General features: G+C 36.6%; 1 protein-coding gene across 6 annotated transcripts in view; it reads left to right on the forward strand.

Moving 5' to 3' along the window:
- The first annotated feature begins 10,472 nt into the window (after positions 1-10,472).
- ETV1 (ETS variant transcription factor 1) overlaps positions 10,473-20,906 on the forward strand; it is a 102,778-nt gene continuing 92,344 nt past the window's right edge. For 3 of the 6 annotated variants that reach the window (XM_077997007.1, XM_077997003.1, XM_077997002.1), the window contains exons 1-3: positions 11,256-11,459; positions 11,984-12,071; positions 13,467-13,514. In XM_077997007.1, coding sequence (XP_077853133.1) covers positions 11,373-11,459; positions 11,984-12,071; positions 13,467-13,514 — 223 coding nt within the window. In that variant the 5' untranslated portion in view covers positions 11,256-11,372. Of the gene's footprint in view, positions 10,577-10,674; positions 10,872-11,000; positions 11,133-11,255; positions 11,460-11,983; positions 12,072-13,466; positions 13,515-13,691; positions 14,038-20,906 lie in introns of those variants that run through there. The other 3 variants (XM_077997006.1, XM_077997004.1, XM_077997008.1) reach the window with 3 other exon arrangements.

Here is a 20,906-nt window from a genome sequence, read left to right on the forward strand (position 1 = left end):
ATTTTTGTTTTAACTCTAAATGCAAAGATTATTTTTAGGTCCCATCCATACACGCACCTGAAGTAATGGTATTCTGCTTCCTGAATGCCTTTCTGAAAATGCTGCCTGCCTTTATTGACTCAAATGTTGTCAAGTGTGTTACACACAAATTTTTCCTAACCAAGGTAAGACTCTTGTTCCTAAATAACTTATTTTTTGGGTGGATCACTTGCTTCCAAATATATTTGATAAACCAGTGAGCATTGATGGGATATGACACAATAGAAATGAGTAATTTTAACTTACAGTGTAAAAGTGAATCAAGAACAAAAATCCGAGTTTTATTTAGAGTGTGTCATAAGATACAAAGAAGATTTGTAGCTTTCTTTGATGTGCTCACATGAAATGCCTGTAGTCAAACGGCTATTTTTAAACTTGAGAAGAAATTCAGGACAAAAGGAACATTTTAAATATAAAAGGGAATTCAGGGAGATCACAAAGAAGTGAAATCACTATTACAAAAGTTCAAAGACACATTGTTCTTCAAATATCAAGAAGCTGACTTAAATACCAATTCTGACCCTTCTTCAGGGGATACTTTCTAAGGTTTAAGGAAGTGACAGACATGAGGCCATTCTTTTGCCCCCTTTTCAGAAACTCTTGGTTTTGGATCACTATTATGTTTAGCTTCCTTAAGACTAATTCTCCTGTTGTGTTAGACATTTTGAACTCAGCGAGATCTCAACTGCAATGTAATTGGTATGCTGTGTCAGGCATCAGGTCAGCTGACCACCAGAGACCAGGAAGAGGACTCCGATGTGGCAATCTCCTGTCTGGGCAAAGTGAGTATTGCATATCAGGAATTTGCTCCCACATGGATGGGAAGCTAGAAAATTTTTTTAAACATAGGCAGGATGTCAGGCTATTGCCAGATGTAAAGGACAGTCCTAAAAGCCATCCAGAAGGTCTTATGGATAGATCTCAACGGGAACAGGCCATGGAGGCTGAACTAGAGAGGAGAAGTCTATTGTCAAATGTTAGAGAAAAAGCTCTAACAAGCAAGAATGGCAACTTTTACAGAGTACCAGCTCTGCAAGGCGGTTTCAATATGTTAGCATATTTCCTTCTCACGGCAATTTTGGAATATGGGTTTTATATCCATTATCCACATGTGGAAATAGACTCAGAGAGATGAAGTAGTTAGACCTGTGATGGAGTCAGCATTCAAATCCATCACTGTCTCATGCCAAATCTTCTTTCCACTACATTTTTTGTTGTTGTTGTTGTTTGTTTTTTTCCTTAGTGAGCTCAACATAACCAATGATTAAAAATAATAAAAAAAAAAAATCAGGAATTTCTTTTATAATGGATCTTAAGGGAACCCAGTACAAATCCCTTATTTAATAAGTTAAAAAAAGAGAAAGAGAAAGAAAGTTCACATTAGTACAAGCTATGATTCTGAATTATAAACTTCAGATACTCTGTGTTGGTCACATAAATATCACATCTTCAGAAATCACAAAGAATCTGTTTCTGTGCCAAAGGAAAAAAAAAAAAGGAAAGAAACCTGCGCATTAGAGAAATGTATTTATTTCAGTACAGCTTTTAATTTTCTTTTGATAATGATTTTAAGAAAAAACTCATTTCTTTTTATTTTTCAGTTTTATTGAGGTATAATTGACAAATAAAAATTGTATATATTTAAGGTATCTAACGTGATGTTTTAATATACATTCATGCACTGCAGAACAATCTTTTAGTCAACAACAGACTGCATATTCAATGGTGGACTCATAAGATTACAATAGAGCTGAAAATTTCCTATTGTCTAGTGGGCATGGCATCATAGTGCAATGTGATACTCACCTGTTTGTGTTGATGCTGATATAAACAAACTTGAGGCATTGCCAGTCATGTAAAAGTATATCACACACAATAACATACAGTATATTATAATAATAAATGACTATTATTGGTTTATGTATTTGCTGCAGGGGTGGGGTCTTCAGGGAGAACCCCTGCTAGGGCAATGCAGAAGGGAAATGTGGGGTCAGAGCCCCCACACAAAGTTCCTACTAGGCCACTGCCTAGTGGAGCCATGAGAAAAGGACCACAGTCCTCCAGACCTCAAAATGTTAGATCCACCACCAGCTTGGATTGTGTGCCTGGAAAAGCTGCAGACACTCAATGCCAGCCCATGAAAGCAGCTGAAATGGGCGCTGTACCCTGCAAAACCACAGGGATGGAGCTGTCCAATACCGTGGAAACCCACCTCTTGCATCAGCGTGACCTGGATGTGACACATGGAGTCAAAGGAGATCCCTTTAGAACTTTAAAGTTTAATGACTGGTCTATTGGATTTTGGAATTGTGTGGGGCCTGTAACCCCTTTGTTTTGGCCAATTTCTCCCATTTGGAAATGGTGTATTTACTCAATGCTTGTACCCCCATTGTATCTAGGAAGTAACTAAATTGCTTTTGCTTTTACGGGCTCATAGGCAAAAGGGACTTGCCTTGTCTCAGATGAGACTTGGGACTTGGACTTGAGTTAAAGCTAAAATGAGTTAAGACTTTAGGGGACTGTTGGGAGGGAAGGCATGATTGGTTTTGAAATATGAGGACATGAGATTTGGGAAGGCCAGGGACAGAATGATATGTTTTGGCTGTATCTCTACCCAAATCTCATCTTGAACTGTAGTTCCCATAATCCCCATGTGTCATGGGAGGGGACCTTCTGAGAAGTAATTGAATCATGAGGGGCGGGCTTCTCCTGTACTGTTCTCATGATAGTGAATCAGTCTCACGAGATCTGATGGTTTTATAAAGGGAAGTTCCCCTGCACATGCTGTGTTTTCTGCCACCATGTAAGACGTGTCTTTACTCCTCCTTCACCTTCTGCCATGATTGTGAGGCCTCCCCAGCTATGGGGACCTGTGAGTCCATTAAACCTCTTTTTCCTTATAAATTACCCAGTCTCAGGCACTTCTCCATAGCAGTGTGAAAATGGACTAATACTCTAACCAAACTTTTTTTTCAGAACATATCCCCATCATTAAGCTATTTATGATTGTATATAAGTTGTGAAGTGATTCGTACAATCAAGTTAATTAGCATATTCATCACCGCACATAGTTACTTTTTTGGGAGGAGAGTATGGTAAGAGATCTACCTTCAAAAATAAGAAAAATCTGTTAACTAAAACTTATTTGTACTCACATATTCAGGCTGTTTTAATTATCCAATAATTTTGTTTGTTTTCAGAAAAGTCATTTCCCAAAACATTGCTTAGGTTAATATTGAAAATTAGTTTAAATTTGTAGCCGGGCGCGGTGGCTCAAGCCTGTAATCCCAGCACTTTGGGAGGCCGAGACGGGCGGATCACGAGGTCAGGAGATCGAGACCATCCTGGCTAACACAGTGAAACCCCGTCTCTACTAAAAATACAAAAACTTAGCCAGGCGAGGTGGCAGGCGCCTGTAGTCCCAGCTACTCGGGAGGCTGAGGCAGGAGAATGGCGTGAACCCGGGAGGCGGAGCTTGCAGTGAGCTGAGATCCGGCCACTGCACTCCAGCCTGGGTGACAGAGCGAGACTCCGTCTCAAAAAAAAAAAAAAAAAAAAAATTTGTAGAGAAAGGCAGTTCAAAAGTATGCTATCCTTCCATTCATTCATTCATCCAAAAACATGCATTAAATACATTCTATGTGCCAGTGAATAGGAGCTCAAGGTCCTAAAAAGTTTATCAAATGAAAAAACAGTAACAAATATTTATACAGAATATAATGCTATAGAGAAATGCCAGCTTTGAAAGTTCACAAGATGAGGTTCCCTAAGACTAATTTGAGGTTCAGAACTGGGGAAAACCAACTTATTCTGGAAAGATCTTACAGAGGAAGTACTTTAGGCAACCAGGCTGGAAATATTATTCCTCCTAATGGCTAATACATATAAAACACTAACTTTACTGTTGTGCTTTAAATCATTCCAAATCAAGTTGTAACTCAGGAGAATAAAATTATCTTTCAAAACAAACTTTTGTGATGCTTTTTTGTCTTTGTTACTACTCTGTCTTTTACATTTAAAGAAACCATAGCAACCACACCTGCATCTCTCACTGTTGTCCATGAAGTGGAGATTAGTGAAGTCTGGTGATGTTTTACTGTTTACTTTAAAGTCACCAACATAATCATACTTTTCATTCTAAAAGAAATGCAAATGATTTTTTTTTTTTCCTCTCACCAGGCTGGAGTGCAGTGGCACGATCTTGGCTCACTGCAACCTCCGCCTTCCGGGTTCAAGCGATTCTCCTGCCTCAGCCTCCCAAGTAGCTGGGACTACAGGTGCACACCACCACGCTCAGCTAATTTTGCATTTTTAATAGAGACGGGGTTTCACCATGTTGGCCAGGGTGATCTTGATCTCTTGACCTTGTGATCCATCCACCTCAACTTCCCAAAGTGCTGGAATTACAGACGTGAGCCACCATGCCTGACCAAACGATCATATTTTTAAAGGCAGGTAGAGATTCGTGTTTTGTTTTTTGCTTATCAGTTACCAAACTTTATGTATCATTCAAAAATTAAGATCTATAACCACCTAGATATATTGCTGTTCTATAAATAAAAATTTCTGTTGTCCTTGCAAACTTTAATTTGAACTCTAATAATTTATCTCAAATTAGTTAACTCTAATAAACTACTAATTTCTTCCTTCATATAGTGGATTAAGAAAAAATAAGTCTATGAAACATGCATGTTGTAACAAACCATTTCAAGTATTAGAAAAAATATTATATTTTGATTCCCACTTGCAATCCAACCTATTAGAAAAATGTAACAGTGTAAAAGATAAGTGTGCATCCTTCCCTGCCATTCATTTGATTATAAAAATTTTAGTATTTATAGGTAATATAGTATCTTAAAAAATAAGATACTATAGATATATACCATACATTCTTAGTGGGGGTGATATTGCCCCCAAGTGTTGAAAACTGGTTCTTGGAGGGATGTATCTTAGGTATTATAATGGTTTGTGACACTCTAAAGGACTATAGGACACAAACAGACACACAGTAAAACTGTGGTATTAAACTATAATGAGAAGGAGGTGATAAGGAATAAAAATGTCTAAAAAAGCTCCTTGGGGGCAATAACAACAAAAAAAAAAGATTGTGAATACACATATATGTGTAAGTGTATATACACATACCTTTATGTACACTATTTTTTCTTTTTAACAAAAACAGAATATATGATACAGTATATTCTGTCTCTTCCTTTTATTATTATTCAACGTGCTATGTCACATGTAAATCATAGTTGCATGCAAATCATTTCAGAGGTAAGGTAGGTAACATCAACAAGACAAACAGCGTTTGGGGAATAGTGTGGACCGTGGCAAAAATGTGAGCCCATGCTTCTTTATAAGGAACATCAACTCCTCTACATCAGCTCCAGCTGATGGTTGCTATGTGGGAATTTAGGCCCACTGTTACCTTATTCTCTAATTTTTCAAGCAATGGAAGTCTAAATTTTTATGTATAATCTGAATTTTGAATGTTGACAATAATTTTCCCATGAGGGTCAACATTATGTGGGTGAAGCAAAACAGGTCTGGACTAGCACACAATGCTGGCTTCCCTTTGGACTTGTTAGGTAGAAGTTCAACTCAGGGTTTTTCAATGAAATGTTGACAGACTAACTGCAACACAACTTATGTGATTTGCTCAAGCCTACGGAATCAGAAACTCTGTGAATCTCACCCAGGGATGTCACTTTGTAACAAGGAGTGTCTTACATAATCTCAAATTTGAGAACCAACTATATAGCATACTTTTCAACAGGTATATAACAATAATTGAATTCCGAAGTATGAGAGTATCATACTTTGTCAAATCAATTTCCTTGTAAGTGGATATTGAAGTTGCTGCCAGATTTTTTCCTTGGTACCTAATATTGCAATAAATGTCTTTATGCACCATTGTTTTTATTTTTGTAGGATAAATTTCCCAAACGAGGATTATTGCATATAATGTTAGGGTCTAATAGATGTTCATTTTAGAGTGTAGTAGATATTGTAAACTTACTTTAAAAAGGTTTCAAAAAGTCACATTCCAATCAGCAATATACATGAGTGCCCTTATCCTAGGATCCAACTCTAAGTATAATAGAAACTTCCTTCCAACTTGATGAGTTAAAAACATTCTTTAAGTCCAGGCATGGTGGCTCACGCCTGTAATCCCAGCGCTTTGGGAGGCTGAGGTGGGTGGATCACAAGGTCAGTATTTCAAGACCAGCCTGGCCAATATGGTGAAACTCCATCTCTAGTAAAAATACAAAAATTAGCTGGGCATGGTGCCAGGCACCTGTAGTCCCAGCTACTAGGGAGGCTGAGGCAGGAGAATCGCTTGAACCCGGGAGGTAGAGGTTCCAGTGAGCCGAGACTGTGCCACTGCACTTCAGCCTGGGCGACAGAGCGAGACTCTGTCTCTAAATAAATAAATAAATAAATAATAAAAATAAAAACATTTTTTAAGTGTACAGTATAATGTACTGATTTGGGGGGCAGTTAAAAGTTTTTTTTTTTCCCACATTTATAAGTTGTTTGCAATTCCTCTTCTTGAGGGAGTTTACAGACACTCACCAGCTGAAAATGGCAGTTTTGAAGTATTGAGAGTGAGAGAGGGTACATCTACATAGTATCAGTTTCCTTGATACCCTTACCTTCTTCCCAGGGTAGAACCCTCCTCCCAAATTTCTGTTACTCCTCCCATACAGTGTTCATAAAGCCACTGATTATCTTTCACCCTCCTGTGAGGACTCCATGTTTTCCTTTGGAATTATTTTCACTTGCTCATTTTCTTGGCCAATTTTGCTGTTTAATTTTATATCTTTTTCTTATCTATTTTATGTAACTCTGTGCAAACTAGATCTCTAACAATTTGCCTAACATACTGTTTTAATAAAACAAATTTTAAAAGTTACCGTTTTACTTAATACTCTACTCAATTTTGAGCAAACTTCATTTGATTTTAATCATAGCAACCATTTAAAAAAAGCTGCGCCATTTTAGCTTGTTTCCTTTCTGTAACTGCTTTTAGAAATTCACTTTCTTTAACAACATGCATTTTCAGCATAATGCCATAGTAAGTTAACTGTAGAGAAGTCACTAATGAATATTATTTTACTTTATTAAATAACAGCAAGGGAACTATAAACATGTAAATCATTTTACATGCAACCTAAAAACTTTCCAAACTCAAAAATGGACTTTTTTTGGAGGGAGGTAGCTTTCTCTCAAGAACTCTTATTTCAAAATCCAAATGGGATTTCAAAATACAAGTAAATAAATGTCAAAGCCTCTTGGCCTCTGCTCTGCCATTCTATGCCTGAAATCCTGCCAAAATGAAATTTTCCATTCAAAAGGACTGGCATTTACTAAACTGATTTTTTAAAGACATTCTCAAAAAGTAGTGGAAACTTTGTCCAGCTTTTTATGTTCCTGTCTTGTAGACGGAACAGCTGCCTCTGCAGATATTTTCCAAGATCTTACATTTTCTGAAAAACATATTCTCAGCGCTTCCACTGTCTTCAGCAACTGGGTCTATTGGTTTTTCCCAGTGCCAAGCATAGAAGATAAACAACTGCCAAACTAGAAGCTAGTGTCTCACTGAGTATCAAGGCACAGAAAGGACAGAAGAGATAGTGTTTCATTAAGTATCAATGCAGAGAAAGGACAGAAGAGAAAGTGGGAGAAAGAAAAGAGCGTGGTTCAATCGTTCACAGGCAAGAGGGACACATTTATCTCAAAATTTTAGGCTGTTTCAACAAAACCGAGCTGTAGTGAGACTAGCTGCTTATTCACATGAGAACATCATTTTTAGTTACTATGAAGATCAGAGTTAAAAGATATGAGTTCGTTTAAAGAACTCAAAAGGGAAAATATGAAGCCACCGCAATAGTAAAATCTGAGGCTTACAGTGCAGCGCCTGAGAGTGCCAGTCCACTAAAGGGAGGGAGAAGGGGCACAGAGTTTATGGCGGCCTGGGAAGGAGTGAGAAGACTTTGGAAATGGAAACTAAAACTATCAGCCAGCGAAAATCATCAATATTCCTAAAAATATATAGTAATAATAATAATAAATAAAAGCTTTAAAAAACTAACAAGACACTGTGGGATAAAAAAAAAAGTTAGAAATGAAAATTACAGAATGTTAAGTGAAAAAACTGAAATCCATCTACAGTCAACAGTTTGCACTTTTAAAAGCAAGGACTTGAAGCAGCAAGCAAAAGTTCCCAGTCCTTAAGACTTTCTCCCCACTCTCAATTCTTTCTTTCCTCTAGTGCAAAAGCTGCCTTAAGCAGTGCACGCCGGAATGATCCCCACGTGAGCCTTCCTTTAATTTCGGTCTTAATTTTTTTCTCTCTTGTTATTACTCCCAGACCCCAACCTCCTTTTCCTCATCTAGTATCTGTTTCGGGGACGGGACAAAGAGAAGTCAGCGAGCTGAAAAAAGTTTTGTGGTTTGGGCGACTTGGGCCTTTGTTGTGTCATTTCCCCCTACCCCTCCACGCCCCCAACCACGTGACCAAGAAGGGCCGGAATTTTGTGAATGGAGACGAAAGGTGGCTGTTGGGGCGGGCGGGACTCCGCCCCCTTCCCTAAAGCGGCCAATCTCCTAGCGGAGCGCTGAGGGGTCAGCAATAAACAACAATGGGCTGGGGATTTACGGCTCGTTATTGGCTGCAGGAAGAACCTCGCAGGGACCTAACCCGAAGCTCCGCCCCCTCGCGGTTACCCTGGATACCCGTCAGGCTCCGGCTGCAGAGAAGGTCTTTGGAAACTGTTGCTCAGATTACAGGCGCTGGGTTATTCCTGGAGTGAAGGGTGGTGGAGCACCCTTGTTATTGACCTCCTGCTTGGTTGCACCCTCAGATAATACCCATGAGCTTCACTGTTCCAGCCTCCCGGCCCAGGCTCTTCCTGGAATCTCTCCTTGGCCGGGATTAAAATGCAGTTCCCGCTCAAAATGCTTATAGGTGCGCGCGTTGTGAACTCTGATTTAGTAGTTTCAGGGAATGCGCGGGGTCTGTCTTTGCTGTCCATAGTTATTGGTTGTTTTCCCAGTAACAAGTGTTGATTTTGTTTGTTTGTTTGCTTGTTTTTTAAATAGATATTTCTCCTGCATAGGTCCGAGGTTGAGTGCTGTGCACTCTTACACTCCATTTTAATGTGTCTCCATAACGTTCCATTTAAGGAAGGAAACTTTCAAATAGAAATTGAGAACTGCAGCACGTTTCCTAATGGGCGGAACAGCTGCCGGAAACGTCTTCTGGTCACTAGTTCTGGTCACAAATCAATTTCAACAGCATTGAGTCCCTGGTCCTATCCCCGCGGCCTCCCGTCCCCTGTTGGGCACTGGCTCCTTAAAGTGACGCTTTACTGTTCTGAGTCCCATACGAGGGACAGGGCAAGTGGCTTCGGAGATGCAGCCCTCAATTCTTAACGTCCTAGTTATTGTCCTTGAAACCCGAGTCGTCTCACCGCTCGCCCCCAACCCTGGGCTCTGGCTGTTTAAGAGCTGTAGAGGAAGTGAAAGCGTCAAGTACATTAAGTGACACCCTCCGCCTCCGTGTATACATAACAAAAGCTCAGGAAACGTGCGGGTTCTAGGATAAACGAGCCACCCCAAGCCCTCCCTCCTACTCCCCACAGCCACAGTGGACTGGAAGTACCTTTTCCCGGTGCACACGTAGGGACAATTTTGACTTACACTTTTTCACCTAGCTTGCTCTGTTGTCCTCCCATCACAACCTCTGTTAATCAGCAGTTCTGCATCTCCTAGGTGCCTTCCTTATAGATTCTTTAGTTTCTGTCCCACGAACGATAGGATCTAATTTTAGTTGAGGATGAGTGTTAAAAAAAATGTTTTGATAAATCATAACGGTGATGGTGGGTTTTGAAAAACAGGAAAATAAATTGGTCCAAAAGCTTAGTGAGAATGAGGATCTAAAGAGCGAGGTGGGCTCCTAGTCCGGACAAGAGTAGAGGGGTTGGAGATCCTGTGGGCAGGGCGGCTGAATAAGGAGGTACGGGCTTTGTGGATCGCGCCTCTAAGTGTATACCAGAACCGCACAACACTGCTTTAAGGGAACCAGCCCAATAGTGGACCTAACACCCCAATAATGGGAACTGGCGACTCGAAACACATGGTTTCAGTATCCCCAGGCGCTTTAACAATAAGCAGCGGGTTACAGAGGAAGTCGAGTCTCTCCGTGGTGCTTCCAGGCTGAGGACTCAGCGCCTACCGGCCGAGCACCCCCTAGGGCAGAGGGGCGAGGGAGACCCGCGGGAAGGGGCAGCAAGCCGCCTGATTGACAGCCCGAAATCTGATCTTGTGAAAGAGACGCGGAGCCAATGGGAGGCAGCGATCCATCAGTTTGGATTGGAGGCCCCTGGAGGAGAAGTAGAGGAAAAACCACCGAATTGAGCTCTGTCAGAGGCGCTTTCGGCTTCCAAGGGGGAAGTGCTGGGCAATAATTAATGTTTTTATTAAATTTGGAGGGAAGTTTTTGCAGCCTTTCGCCTAGCGTGGCCTTCAGGTGGGTCTTTCCAACAACTTTTTATGTCTCTCCAGATAATTGCATGGTTGTGGGTCGCAAAAACTATCCTGATGAAAGAGGTGTCTCCGTCTCTTTAGTCCCGTTAGGTGCAAAGCAAGTCTCGTTGATCGCCATTGCTAGTTTTGCACACGTTTGCGAATCAGAGCTGCCCGGGGTACACCGACCGCGCAGGGAAACATCGAGAGTGTAAATAAATACATCGCCTCTTGTTCGGATTTTTGCTACTACCGAAAATATGTAAATTGTGAACTCTCTTGGCTGTCTTTGGATCCAGGTGAAGGAGGCGGTGTAGGGAGGGTTATTTTTGTGAATGGGACTGTCTGAGGGTAATTAGCTATGCAAATTCAAGAGCTTCATTCATGATTTTTTTTTAAAGCCTAAAAGCCATCTTGTTCCCCTCTAGGTTGATAGAAGTCCAGATCCTGAGGAAATCTCCAGCTAAATGCTCAAAATATAAAATACTGAGCTGAGATTTGCGAAGAGCAGCAGCATGGATGGATTTTATGACCAGCAAGTGCCTTACATGGTCACCAATGTGAGTGATCAGTTTGAAAGTTGCTGTTTATAAACTTGACTCCGACGGGGGTGGGGAGAGGGAGAAAATGAGAAGGGAGGGGGCACGGGGTTGGGATTGCAGATACTTATCTGCTTTGTTGCCACTGTAGGGCGACTCTGCTTCTAGAAGCCCAGTCTTCAAAATGAGCTTACCTTTCAGTGATTTGGATAAGGCATAGTTTTGTTTTTAAGACCCCTTTTTCTGATTAAAGCTCCCAAGATGAGTGGAAGAGGAGATGGAGGGCAGCAGCAGCTGCTGCACTCAAAGTTTTTGGCTGGGTTTGTCTGCCACATTGAAAAGAATGAAGTTGAGACAAATGCTGACACTTTTTGTTTATATGGGGTGTTTTTCTTTCTTTCTCTTTTTTTTTTCTCATTTTCTCTCTCACTTTTTTTTTTTTTCATTTCTCTACCCTTTTTGCTTTTTTTGTTGGGGGGGGGGGGTTGGGAGAAGGGGCTGTCCAAAAGAGAATAAAATCCACTGTTTTAATCTAGCATTGAACCAGCCTAAAAACAACTTTAAGTGTAAATGCTTAAGGTTGTTTTGATGCTGAGATACCATGAATATACGACTGATAAATAGTAATATGCTAGGATCGGCACTGGGAAGCAACTCTCCCTGACTGCTTAACATAAGCTTTCACTGTCAAATAAGTGAGAAAATGAATATTAGAATTGATACTATGGACTTTTATTTTTCTATTCAGAGAGAAGATCCATTAGACTTATGTATGCATGTCTCTGTGTGTGTGTGTGTGTGTGTGTGTGTGTGCGTGTGTGTATGATTTGAGGTTTACATTCTTTTAAAGGATTTTATCTTTCCCTTTGTAGAGTCAGCGTGGGAGAAATTGTAACGAGAAACCAACAAATGTCAGGAAAAGAAAATTCATTAACAGAGATCTGGCTCATGATTCAGAAGGTGAGGTTTGATTTTGGGCTGAATCCCCATTTTTTTACCTACACTCTCCACCCTGCTAAAAGAAAAGGAGCACTTCAGTCTTATCTTAAAAATAATAAACTTTGAAATTACTGAATTTAACTGAGACTTCAACTTGGAACAATTTATATAATGTGGCAGTTTGCATGGGAGACTATTTTATGGTCCTATCACAAACTAATGAAAGAAGGAAATAAAATCTTAACATTGACAACCTTCTTTTAATCATTGTTTTGTGTTTAAATACTTTTGTCCAAATGGCATATAACTCACCCCATTCACTAAGATAACAGTTTAAAAATATCCAATACAGTGGGACAAATTCAGCAGCTATGTACACTGCTTACTTTTTTCTTTCTCCTTTATTACAAGTTAAACAATATTAGTGATTGTTTGGTTTCCCACCCCCTTTACACTAAAACCATCTACTGTTTACAGAATTTTCAAGGGTGATTTTGATGACTAAATTGTGAGGTCATAATACCTTGTTTATTGACCATAAAGTGTTCACTGAATCATACTTAAGGCCTACTTAATAATTATAATACTATTTGGGAAATTAGTTTGCAGATTCTTTTGATGAACTGCTGGTAGGAAGTCAATATATTACAAATTATTTTAGCTATATGAGGACATTCATAATAAACTTAATATACTTAGATTTAATTATTGAAGTTTAGTTGGCAATTTTAATTAGATATACTAGATTCTGAAACTTCCTCAAATCTTCATACTATTTCAATACCTCCCTCATTCCCTAACATGACCATATAGTTTTGAACTTGATGATAACGTGGTGCCAAAGAATTGTCTTTCTGACTTTTACAAACCTATTAATGTAGACATTTTCCTCCAAAAACTTATATTTGAAGTGGTTTCTTTTAGTTTTGAGGTATTAAAGTTGAAAACATAGTACTTTGACAGTTGTACCATGTGCCGTTATATTTTTTATGTAAGATTTAGAAGATATGAATAAAATGCTTTTCATTCTTTCTAATCTTCCCCCTACTACTATTTTAGCAAGAGTTAAATATATTTAAGAAATATTTCAGTGAATAGACACACATTCACCTCAGTCTTTTCATGAATTCTGGTATCCCTGAGCTTATTAAGCTGTTTGTTAAAAAGGAAAAAGAAAAGATGATTGACTTTATTCTTTAGATGACTAAAATAATTTCTTAAAGAGTTGCTTAATAGGCATGAAAAGTAGGCAGTATTATTGAGATATTTAAGTTATGCCTCTTTTTTTATTTTTATGTTGACTGCATCTCTTGAAATTAAATTTTTATTTAATACCAATTTCATGACAAACATTTCCATTTAATGAAGACTAAAGATTTGCAAATCTTATGTTTATGTCTTTGACTTGTTTTTTAGAACTCTTTCAAGATCTAAGTCAATTACAGGAAACATGGCTTGCAGAAGGTAAGGCAAAAATTGCTTTAAAAGGGGGGAAAAGCAACTCTAGAAGAAGAAAAAAAAGAAGTCCTGAACTTGCTGTCTTAATATTCAGCCCAATTAATTGAGCTCTAAAAGAGCCACCTCATGTGTCATGCATACATTAGAGCCTCTGATGAGTTTGTCTTTGGGGACTCTGGGGCTGTACTACCCAGTGTCATCACAAATTACCAGGAGAAATTGCTTCCAGCTCACAATCACATCTGCTTTTGGCAAGAACTAATGCACCAAGACTTCAAGTTCTAAGCCTCTGTTCAGATTTTAATTGCAATTGATCAGGTTTATATTATTGTACCTCCAGAGACCTCCTAGAGCCAGAACCCGGCTGGCTTGCTGTTTCCTTTAGAGCAGCGCATATCATTATTTGGTGTTCTGGTGGAGGACTTTTCTGATGGCAGAAATTAGTTTCTCTGGGTTCATCAGGACGGGATGCTTCAAGATTTAAGTGCAAGTGTCTTCTTTCCACCTTGTTCACAACACAGAACGTTAGGTGTGTATCTAATACTTAGGAAATCTATGGGTTTAAAATAAATGGGAGATATGAGGATTTTTAAAATGTTTTCCATGTGTTACTATTCATGTGATGTTTGTTAAAATTGACCTTTGCTATTTTGTCAGTTTTATTAGGATTTATTTAATAGAGCAAGGGTACATTTAAAGGCATTACTTTTATTTTGGATTATTTTATGATAAAATTTTGTGGTTCTATCTGTTATATATTTTATTGTATGCAACTTTATAGGAAAATGAGATGTTGCTTCATAAAGCTTTATACAACTTCAAAAATGCCTAATATTGAGGGACTTTTGTTGGCATTCATAATTTGAAATTTTTCTTTTGGATTTGGCATAAAAATGTGAAATGTTAATTTTATGATGTGTTTTGTGGGAAATACAAAGAGAAAAATTATAGATATGTAAGCATTGAGTATATAGCAGTGTTTTTTGTGTGTTCACATTATATGGGAAACATGCAAGTTTTAGAACAGATTTTAAGATGGTTAAAAAGGAGAGAGTGGGTCTCTTTAAATGGAACCCAGGTGTTGCTGTAGCTACTTTGAGGCAGACTGATGTGTTTTATCGGTGGTCTTGAATGCAGTTGATCAAGTTGCTGTTAGCATGTAAAATAAGTTTCTTTGTTTTGCTGATAGTCTAGTTCTCCAAAGAGCTTTTTCAATCTTTATCAGTCTTTAAAGTTAAATAGCTTTCCTAATAGTCCTTTGAAAGGATGATTGTATTTACATGTTAATGAAGGTAAGACTTACTGAAAGTTTTGGCTATATTTAAGGATCATTTTGCTAGTTTCTGTAAATGAAACTTACTGCAATAGATTACTTTTTATTGCAACATAAGTCATATTCAGATATAACTTTTTCATGGAAAATCTGCATGGAGATTCTTGTATTAACTTATGCCTATTAGTTTTGCAAAGTCAAAGGTTGTGAGAACATTACCTTTATTAGAGAATTTATTTGCTTCTCCAGAATAACTTAAAATATGTATTTTAATTGTTCTGGAAGGTTTGTTGGTTCTTAGATGTTTAAATCTCATTGATTCCAAGTCAGTGCACTAGCTGGCAGATTTTGAATGTGCATAGCAACTCTGTTCCCGGAATTTTAAAATGTGGAATCTGTGACAGACTCTTACCATTTTATAATCAGTTTCAGTACGTTTCTTTTTTTTAACTTTTGACTTGTTTTGTGTCTTGTAGCTCAGATAAGTGATTTGAATAATTTATCCAAATTTATCTTTTAAAACTCTGCAGGGAATAGTCTTTCTCCGGGATTATTAACATACCTGTAAATCAAACCTGAAGACTTAGCATTACAAAAAATAAACCTAGAAAATGATCAATGTATTTGGAAGAACATGGACCTTTACTTAGAAAAGAATTGTTATTTCAATTAAGTTCAGGAATTAATCATGAGTGTTTTATATGAATTCCCAGGAGGACTACTATTTACAAACTATGGATAAGATTTCATTTTAGAATAATTTAAACATTTTCAAAATAGTTTACATTAATTTATCTAATCATGATGTAAGCAAAAAGTTGTTAATGTGGTGTTTAAAATCTAATAGTGAGAAAAGAGATCTTTTTAACTTCTTGTTTCTAGACTCCACTTTTTTTTTTGTTTTGAGAAATTAAATATATTATTTTACGCTGATATTTTAACTTGACTTATCCCACGTCTTGAACAGTATTTAGCTAAGAAGAGATCCTCAAATTACCCTAGTTATTTGTAGTGAGATGTGCCCATTTATGTCTTTCTGGACATCTAGAAATTAAAACATTGCCAAATTGGCAGACTATGAATCGTTTACATATTTCTTTTCATAATGTTCCATAGCCAAGAAAGTGACCATAGAATTTTAAGACATCTTGACCCATTTAAAAAAGATCATTGGCAATTTACCAAGTTTCTCCCATGAGTTAGAATTCCACTGGGAAGTTAAACAGGTCTAAAAACCTTATTAGACATGAGAGTCAAGTTAGTTGTCATATGTCATATGATAATTGTGTTTTTGAAAAATTATAAAAGTCCTCAAATATTTGTTAAATGATATCTTAGCATGTTTAGTTTGTTTTTTCTGTAAGACTGTTCATAAATTTTACCCCAAATGCAACATATGGATTAGTCATGGGTAAATTATTATGGATTATAAATTTTTTTTTTTATTTCTAAGGGGAAATTGGAATAGATAAGGCAGGACTGTTTAAGGGTGGGGATGGAACCAGTATTTTCAATTCAGTAAAGTCCTCTGTAAAAATATACTTGCATTCTACTAAGAAAGTTAATTCCCATACAGAGATTTAAATATGTTGGTGGAGAATACAACTTTACATTAATATCATTTCCCAAGAACTAACACTGCAATTTAGAGATTTTTTAACATCTAAACACAGTTTAAAATAATTATCTTATTCTGAAGAAAATTGAAAAGTTAATATTTTCAGTGACCACAGTAGTTAAAAAAAAAAAAAAAAAAAAAAGTCAGGGACTATGCCAATTTTAAAATGTTGCCATAGACATTTTATGTTATAATTTCACTATGTGCAATTCTTTATTGATTCTTTGTCTTCTGAATTAGGCTGCTACTGACAGAAAGGCAGTTGCAATTATTTGATCCCATGAAATAATGAGTTTAAATATCAATCCTATCAACATCATGGTGATGTCTTATTCATAACAGCCTGAAAGTCATAGTTAAAATGGAATCTCTTGTGTATCCAGAAAAAAAATAGAAAGATGTAAAAAATTAAGAAAGGATTGCATTCTTACAAACTTGCTTCTTAAAGCTCACCTACTAACACAACTTAAAGGGAAATAATAATTTTCAGTATATATCTGATGTAAATGTATAGCTGCTCTCTTGACTGTTATTTTGTTTCCAGTCTAGATGTTCTTTCAGGTTCACGTTCATCAACAGTATTCTCTGTCTTCAGGGTAAAATGTTTCTCAGTGGTTTTGTATTGAGTCAAGTTTAGTGCTGCCGCCAACTCTGAGTAGGAGTTTTATCTCCAAGAACAACCTTTCTACAGCAAAGGTTATTACATCATACAAAGAAGGGTTTTTTTCTTTTGGTTTTATTTGACCTTCAAACAACAGTCATGTTGACTTAAAAGCAGAGATGTCATTACTCTCCCCTCAATTCGCTTTAATGGCTGATGCTAAATTTATATTCAAAATCATTATGTGATGTTTCTTAAGTAATATGTGCTATTGTTACTCACTATGTGTAATGTCATCCACAATATACAGCAGTCATAATACACTCATTTTTATTTTTCAAAAATCCTACTTTTAATGGAACATAAAATTGGTCATGTTCTCATGAATTATTTTGCCCCACTTGGTGCAATAAGGATTAAAGGCTTTAAAAACTACATTATTTCATGTGGTTTACATAAAACATGACTTTAGAATTAAGCATTGAATTAGAGAAGTCCATATAGTTTCTTATAATTGAACAACAATCATTTCATGTGTGTGTGGGCAGGGAGAGGATGGACTATCACCCTTCTCTTTGTTATACCAGAAAATAATCTAAAATATGAGAGAAAAACTTCTCATTTGAGTTTGACTTAGATAGCAAATAGAGTAAGTATATTTTATTTCTAAACATTCATTGGAATTGCATAAATGTTTTTTCATACATGTTTTATTTACAAAATAGAAATTTTTTTTTAATAGAAAAATAGGATTTGGTATAGTATAGTGTAGTTTTTCCAGAGGATCCTAATAAATAAAATATGACTAAGCTTTTCTATTTCAGTTATAGAAAATCTGCAGTTTGTTACATTTTGTAGTATAACTTTATTCGCTTTGACTTGTGTATAATGTTATAATAAAAAAAAAATAATAGAGTCAGACCTCTGTAGCATTAGAGAAAATATTTGGCTAGAAACAACAGCTAGTTGGCTCTGAGCTTCCCTTAAGTTTTCAAGTTACTACAGGTCAGATTTAGTTAGGAATTTAAGCTGATTTGACACTCACCACAACTAAAACTTTACTGTTACAGTAAGAATATGGAAATATGAAAATAATGCCTTAATCAAGTAGTAAAGGTGTTTTTGTCATTGGAAAGTTGCCTCCTTTTTTTGTATGTTTAAATATGTTTATATTTCTGCATAATTAATGTTTTTACATTTGTACAATCATTTTATTGTTAAAAGTGGATGTGGTATAAAACCAAACTTAGTGGACTCATGATTATTTTGTTCCATGGCCTGTAGCTTCACTTTAGGATTAAACAGAATACCACTGTAGGAAGGTGGATTTTTCTTGTTTTACTTCTGATTTGAAATAAATTTTAAATTTATCATAAGAAATTTGTTTCTAACTCTTTAATTCAAAGAGAAACACTACAAAGTTCAGCAAACAATCTACAGTATTCTTATGATAAAAATACTTGGATAATAGGCAAGAAAAATAAGGCATTTCTGTAATGGTTTTTCTTTTCCCTTTCTTGAAACCTTCTTTGCATTTCCGTCTTTTCCTTTTTTCTTCCTTAGTTTTATACATGCAAGTTTCTGTAACAAGTTACTCTGTAAAGCAGGATGGGACATGTGTATGTATGTATTTGTGTGTATATATATGTATGTATGTATGTAACTTTGTAAACTTGTCATTTATTTAAATGTGTTCCTTTAATAGATCTGTGCTCTGAGACAGAGCAATAAAATTGGTGTGTTTATATTGCAAGTCCAAGTTTACTTGCTTTAGCTCTCTGGATGGGTGTGACATGAAAAGATTGTGGTTGGACCACATGGCTCATATGCTGGACTGTGTTTTTGTGAATGGAGGCAGAACTCCAGTTCTGCCTGCTTGTCTTGAGGAATTGCTGAGGAGATCAGCTGTCTCATTCACGGGCAGAAAGAATGACTCATACATCTTCCGCCTTGTTTGGCTCCAGGTCATTGTTACAGTGGATAGAACTGGTTTTAATTAAATATTAACCCCTTTTATACTTGATGTTTGTTTTATTTATAATTCTTCCACTTTTTCCTTAGCTCTAAAAGAAAACCCAACAGGCACATAGTTTGTAAGAATAGGAGGGTTTTCGCTTTCCTGCAGCCAACCTTGGAAAATTTTTCATTGCTTACTTTTTCTTAAGTAATGATTATTATTTCATTTGAAAGTTAAAAAGAAGTATAACATAAAGGCAAGCTATATTTAAAATCACCTATCCCCAAGGCAATATTAGTTAAGAAAGGATATTAAAATTAAAAAGGAGAATTGGTGAGTTTGTGACATATAGGTCATGATTAATATTTTGATGAGTTTCTTTCTGATAATATGTATTGATATGTAGCAAAAACAGAGAAAACAGTAAAACAACTTTGGATAATAATCTAGGTGAAGCAAATAGCTGAGAGTGCAGATACTACCCTTTTAAAGCCGAGATCCTGAGACTTGATGGCAACTTGTCTATTAATGTGCAATGAACTGATAGAGCCGCTCCAGCTATTACCAATAAAATCCACATGCTTAATCTCCTTGAAAGCATTTTATTGGTCTTTTGGTATATACTTTCTCCCCTTCTCCTTTCCTCCTCTTCCCCTTCGTCTTTAATTACATAGTGTGGGGAAACATTTCCATTCCCCAAAGGTGATTATATCAAGCACAGTTTATAATAGATAGTAGTGGAAAAAACATTGCTTTTTTAGGTTGACCCCTATTGTTAATTTTCAACTTTGGCGTTGGTATGGCTTGCTGCAAATTTTCAGGCAGCTGTAGTTTGCTCCTTCACAGTATTCCCCTGAATTGAAGAAAAAAGGAAATGTATGATACAAGTGTGGCAATACTTTGTCATATTTTCCTTGCCTAGATCCAACTTGTGTTTTTAGTTAACTGCTTTCCGTTTACTCTAACTTGAAATTAGAGGTATACTTAAGCCTTTGTCTATTTAAGTAGCATGCTGCTTCATTTGGTCTATTCAGTTTCTTAAGATTAGCTTCTGTGAAAATGTGAGTCATATGTTTTTTGTTAAAATTCTGTAATATGTTCAGGAATAAGTGTGAAGTATTTATTCAGTATGTTAAGGAGTTAGAACAGAAATAGGAATTCTTATTCTTACTCTTTATAGATTGTTGGTGTGCAGCTATTTTCTGTATATTTGCGAGGTATAACTTCTAGATTATTCTACTCCTAAAATTTGGCCCTTTTTTCCTCACACATATTCCAGCACACATCACACTCCCATCAATGACTCTGTGCTACTCTTGCAGTGACATATATTACGAAGTTGCAAATTTGCTTACCATACTAGAAAAAAACAAACAAAAGACCTTTAGGGCATTCATATCATTATATTCAGTTACAAATATACTTTTGTTACTCACCAGCTATTTTTAACTTTTCCTGTAAAGGGATATTATATTTTTATCAGATTCTTGTAAATGTTGGCTTTTTAAAAGCCCAGTAATTGTTGTGGTTGATAAATTTGCATCTCAATAGTTATATCTGTTTAGCTGTTAATTCTGATTGAGAACCAAAACAAGGATATAATGGGAAAAATGTGCAGGATTTGATTCTGTGTACTTGCTGTTATTTATTAAATATATATTTAAAACGCTTGTAATTTTTTTGGTATGAAGACTTACTTGAAAGCGCACCCTTCGACTTGTAATTTATGAATCTTTTAGAACATTTTTTTCTGCAATGTCAAAAAAAAAATGTTGTGTTAATAGCGGAGAGAATGCTAATGTACAGATTTTAGCTGTTTCTTTGCCTCTCCAGTAGACTTCGTTACAAGTAAAGATATTAAACCGAGCAATCTAATGACAAGTACTTTTTTGTGGATGACTTGAAAGACAAGGGTAGGTGGGTAGAGGACTGGAAAGAAGAAAATAAGG

This window comes from Macaca mulatta, chromosome 3, assembly GCF_049350105.2.
Source record: "Macaca mulatta isolate MMU2019108-1 chromosome 3, T2T-MMU8v2.0, whole genome shotgun sequence".
Lineage (NCBI taxonomy): Eukaryota > Metazoa > Chordata > Mammalia > Primates > Cercopithecidae > Macaca > Macaca mulatta.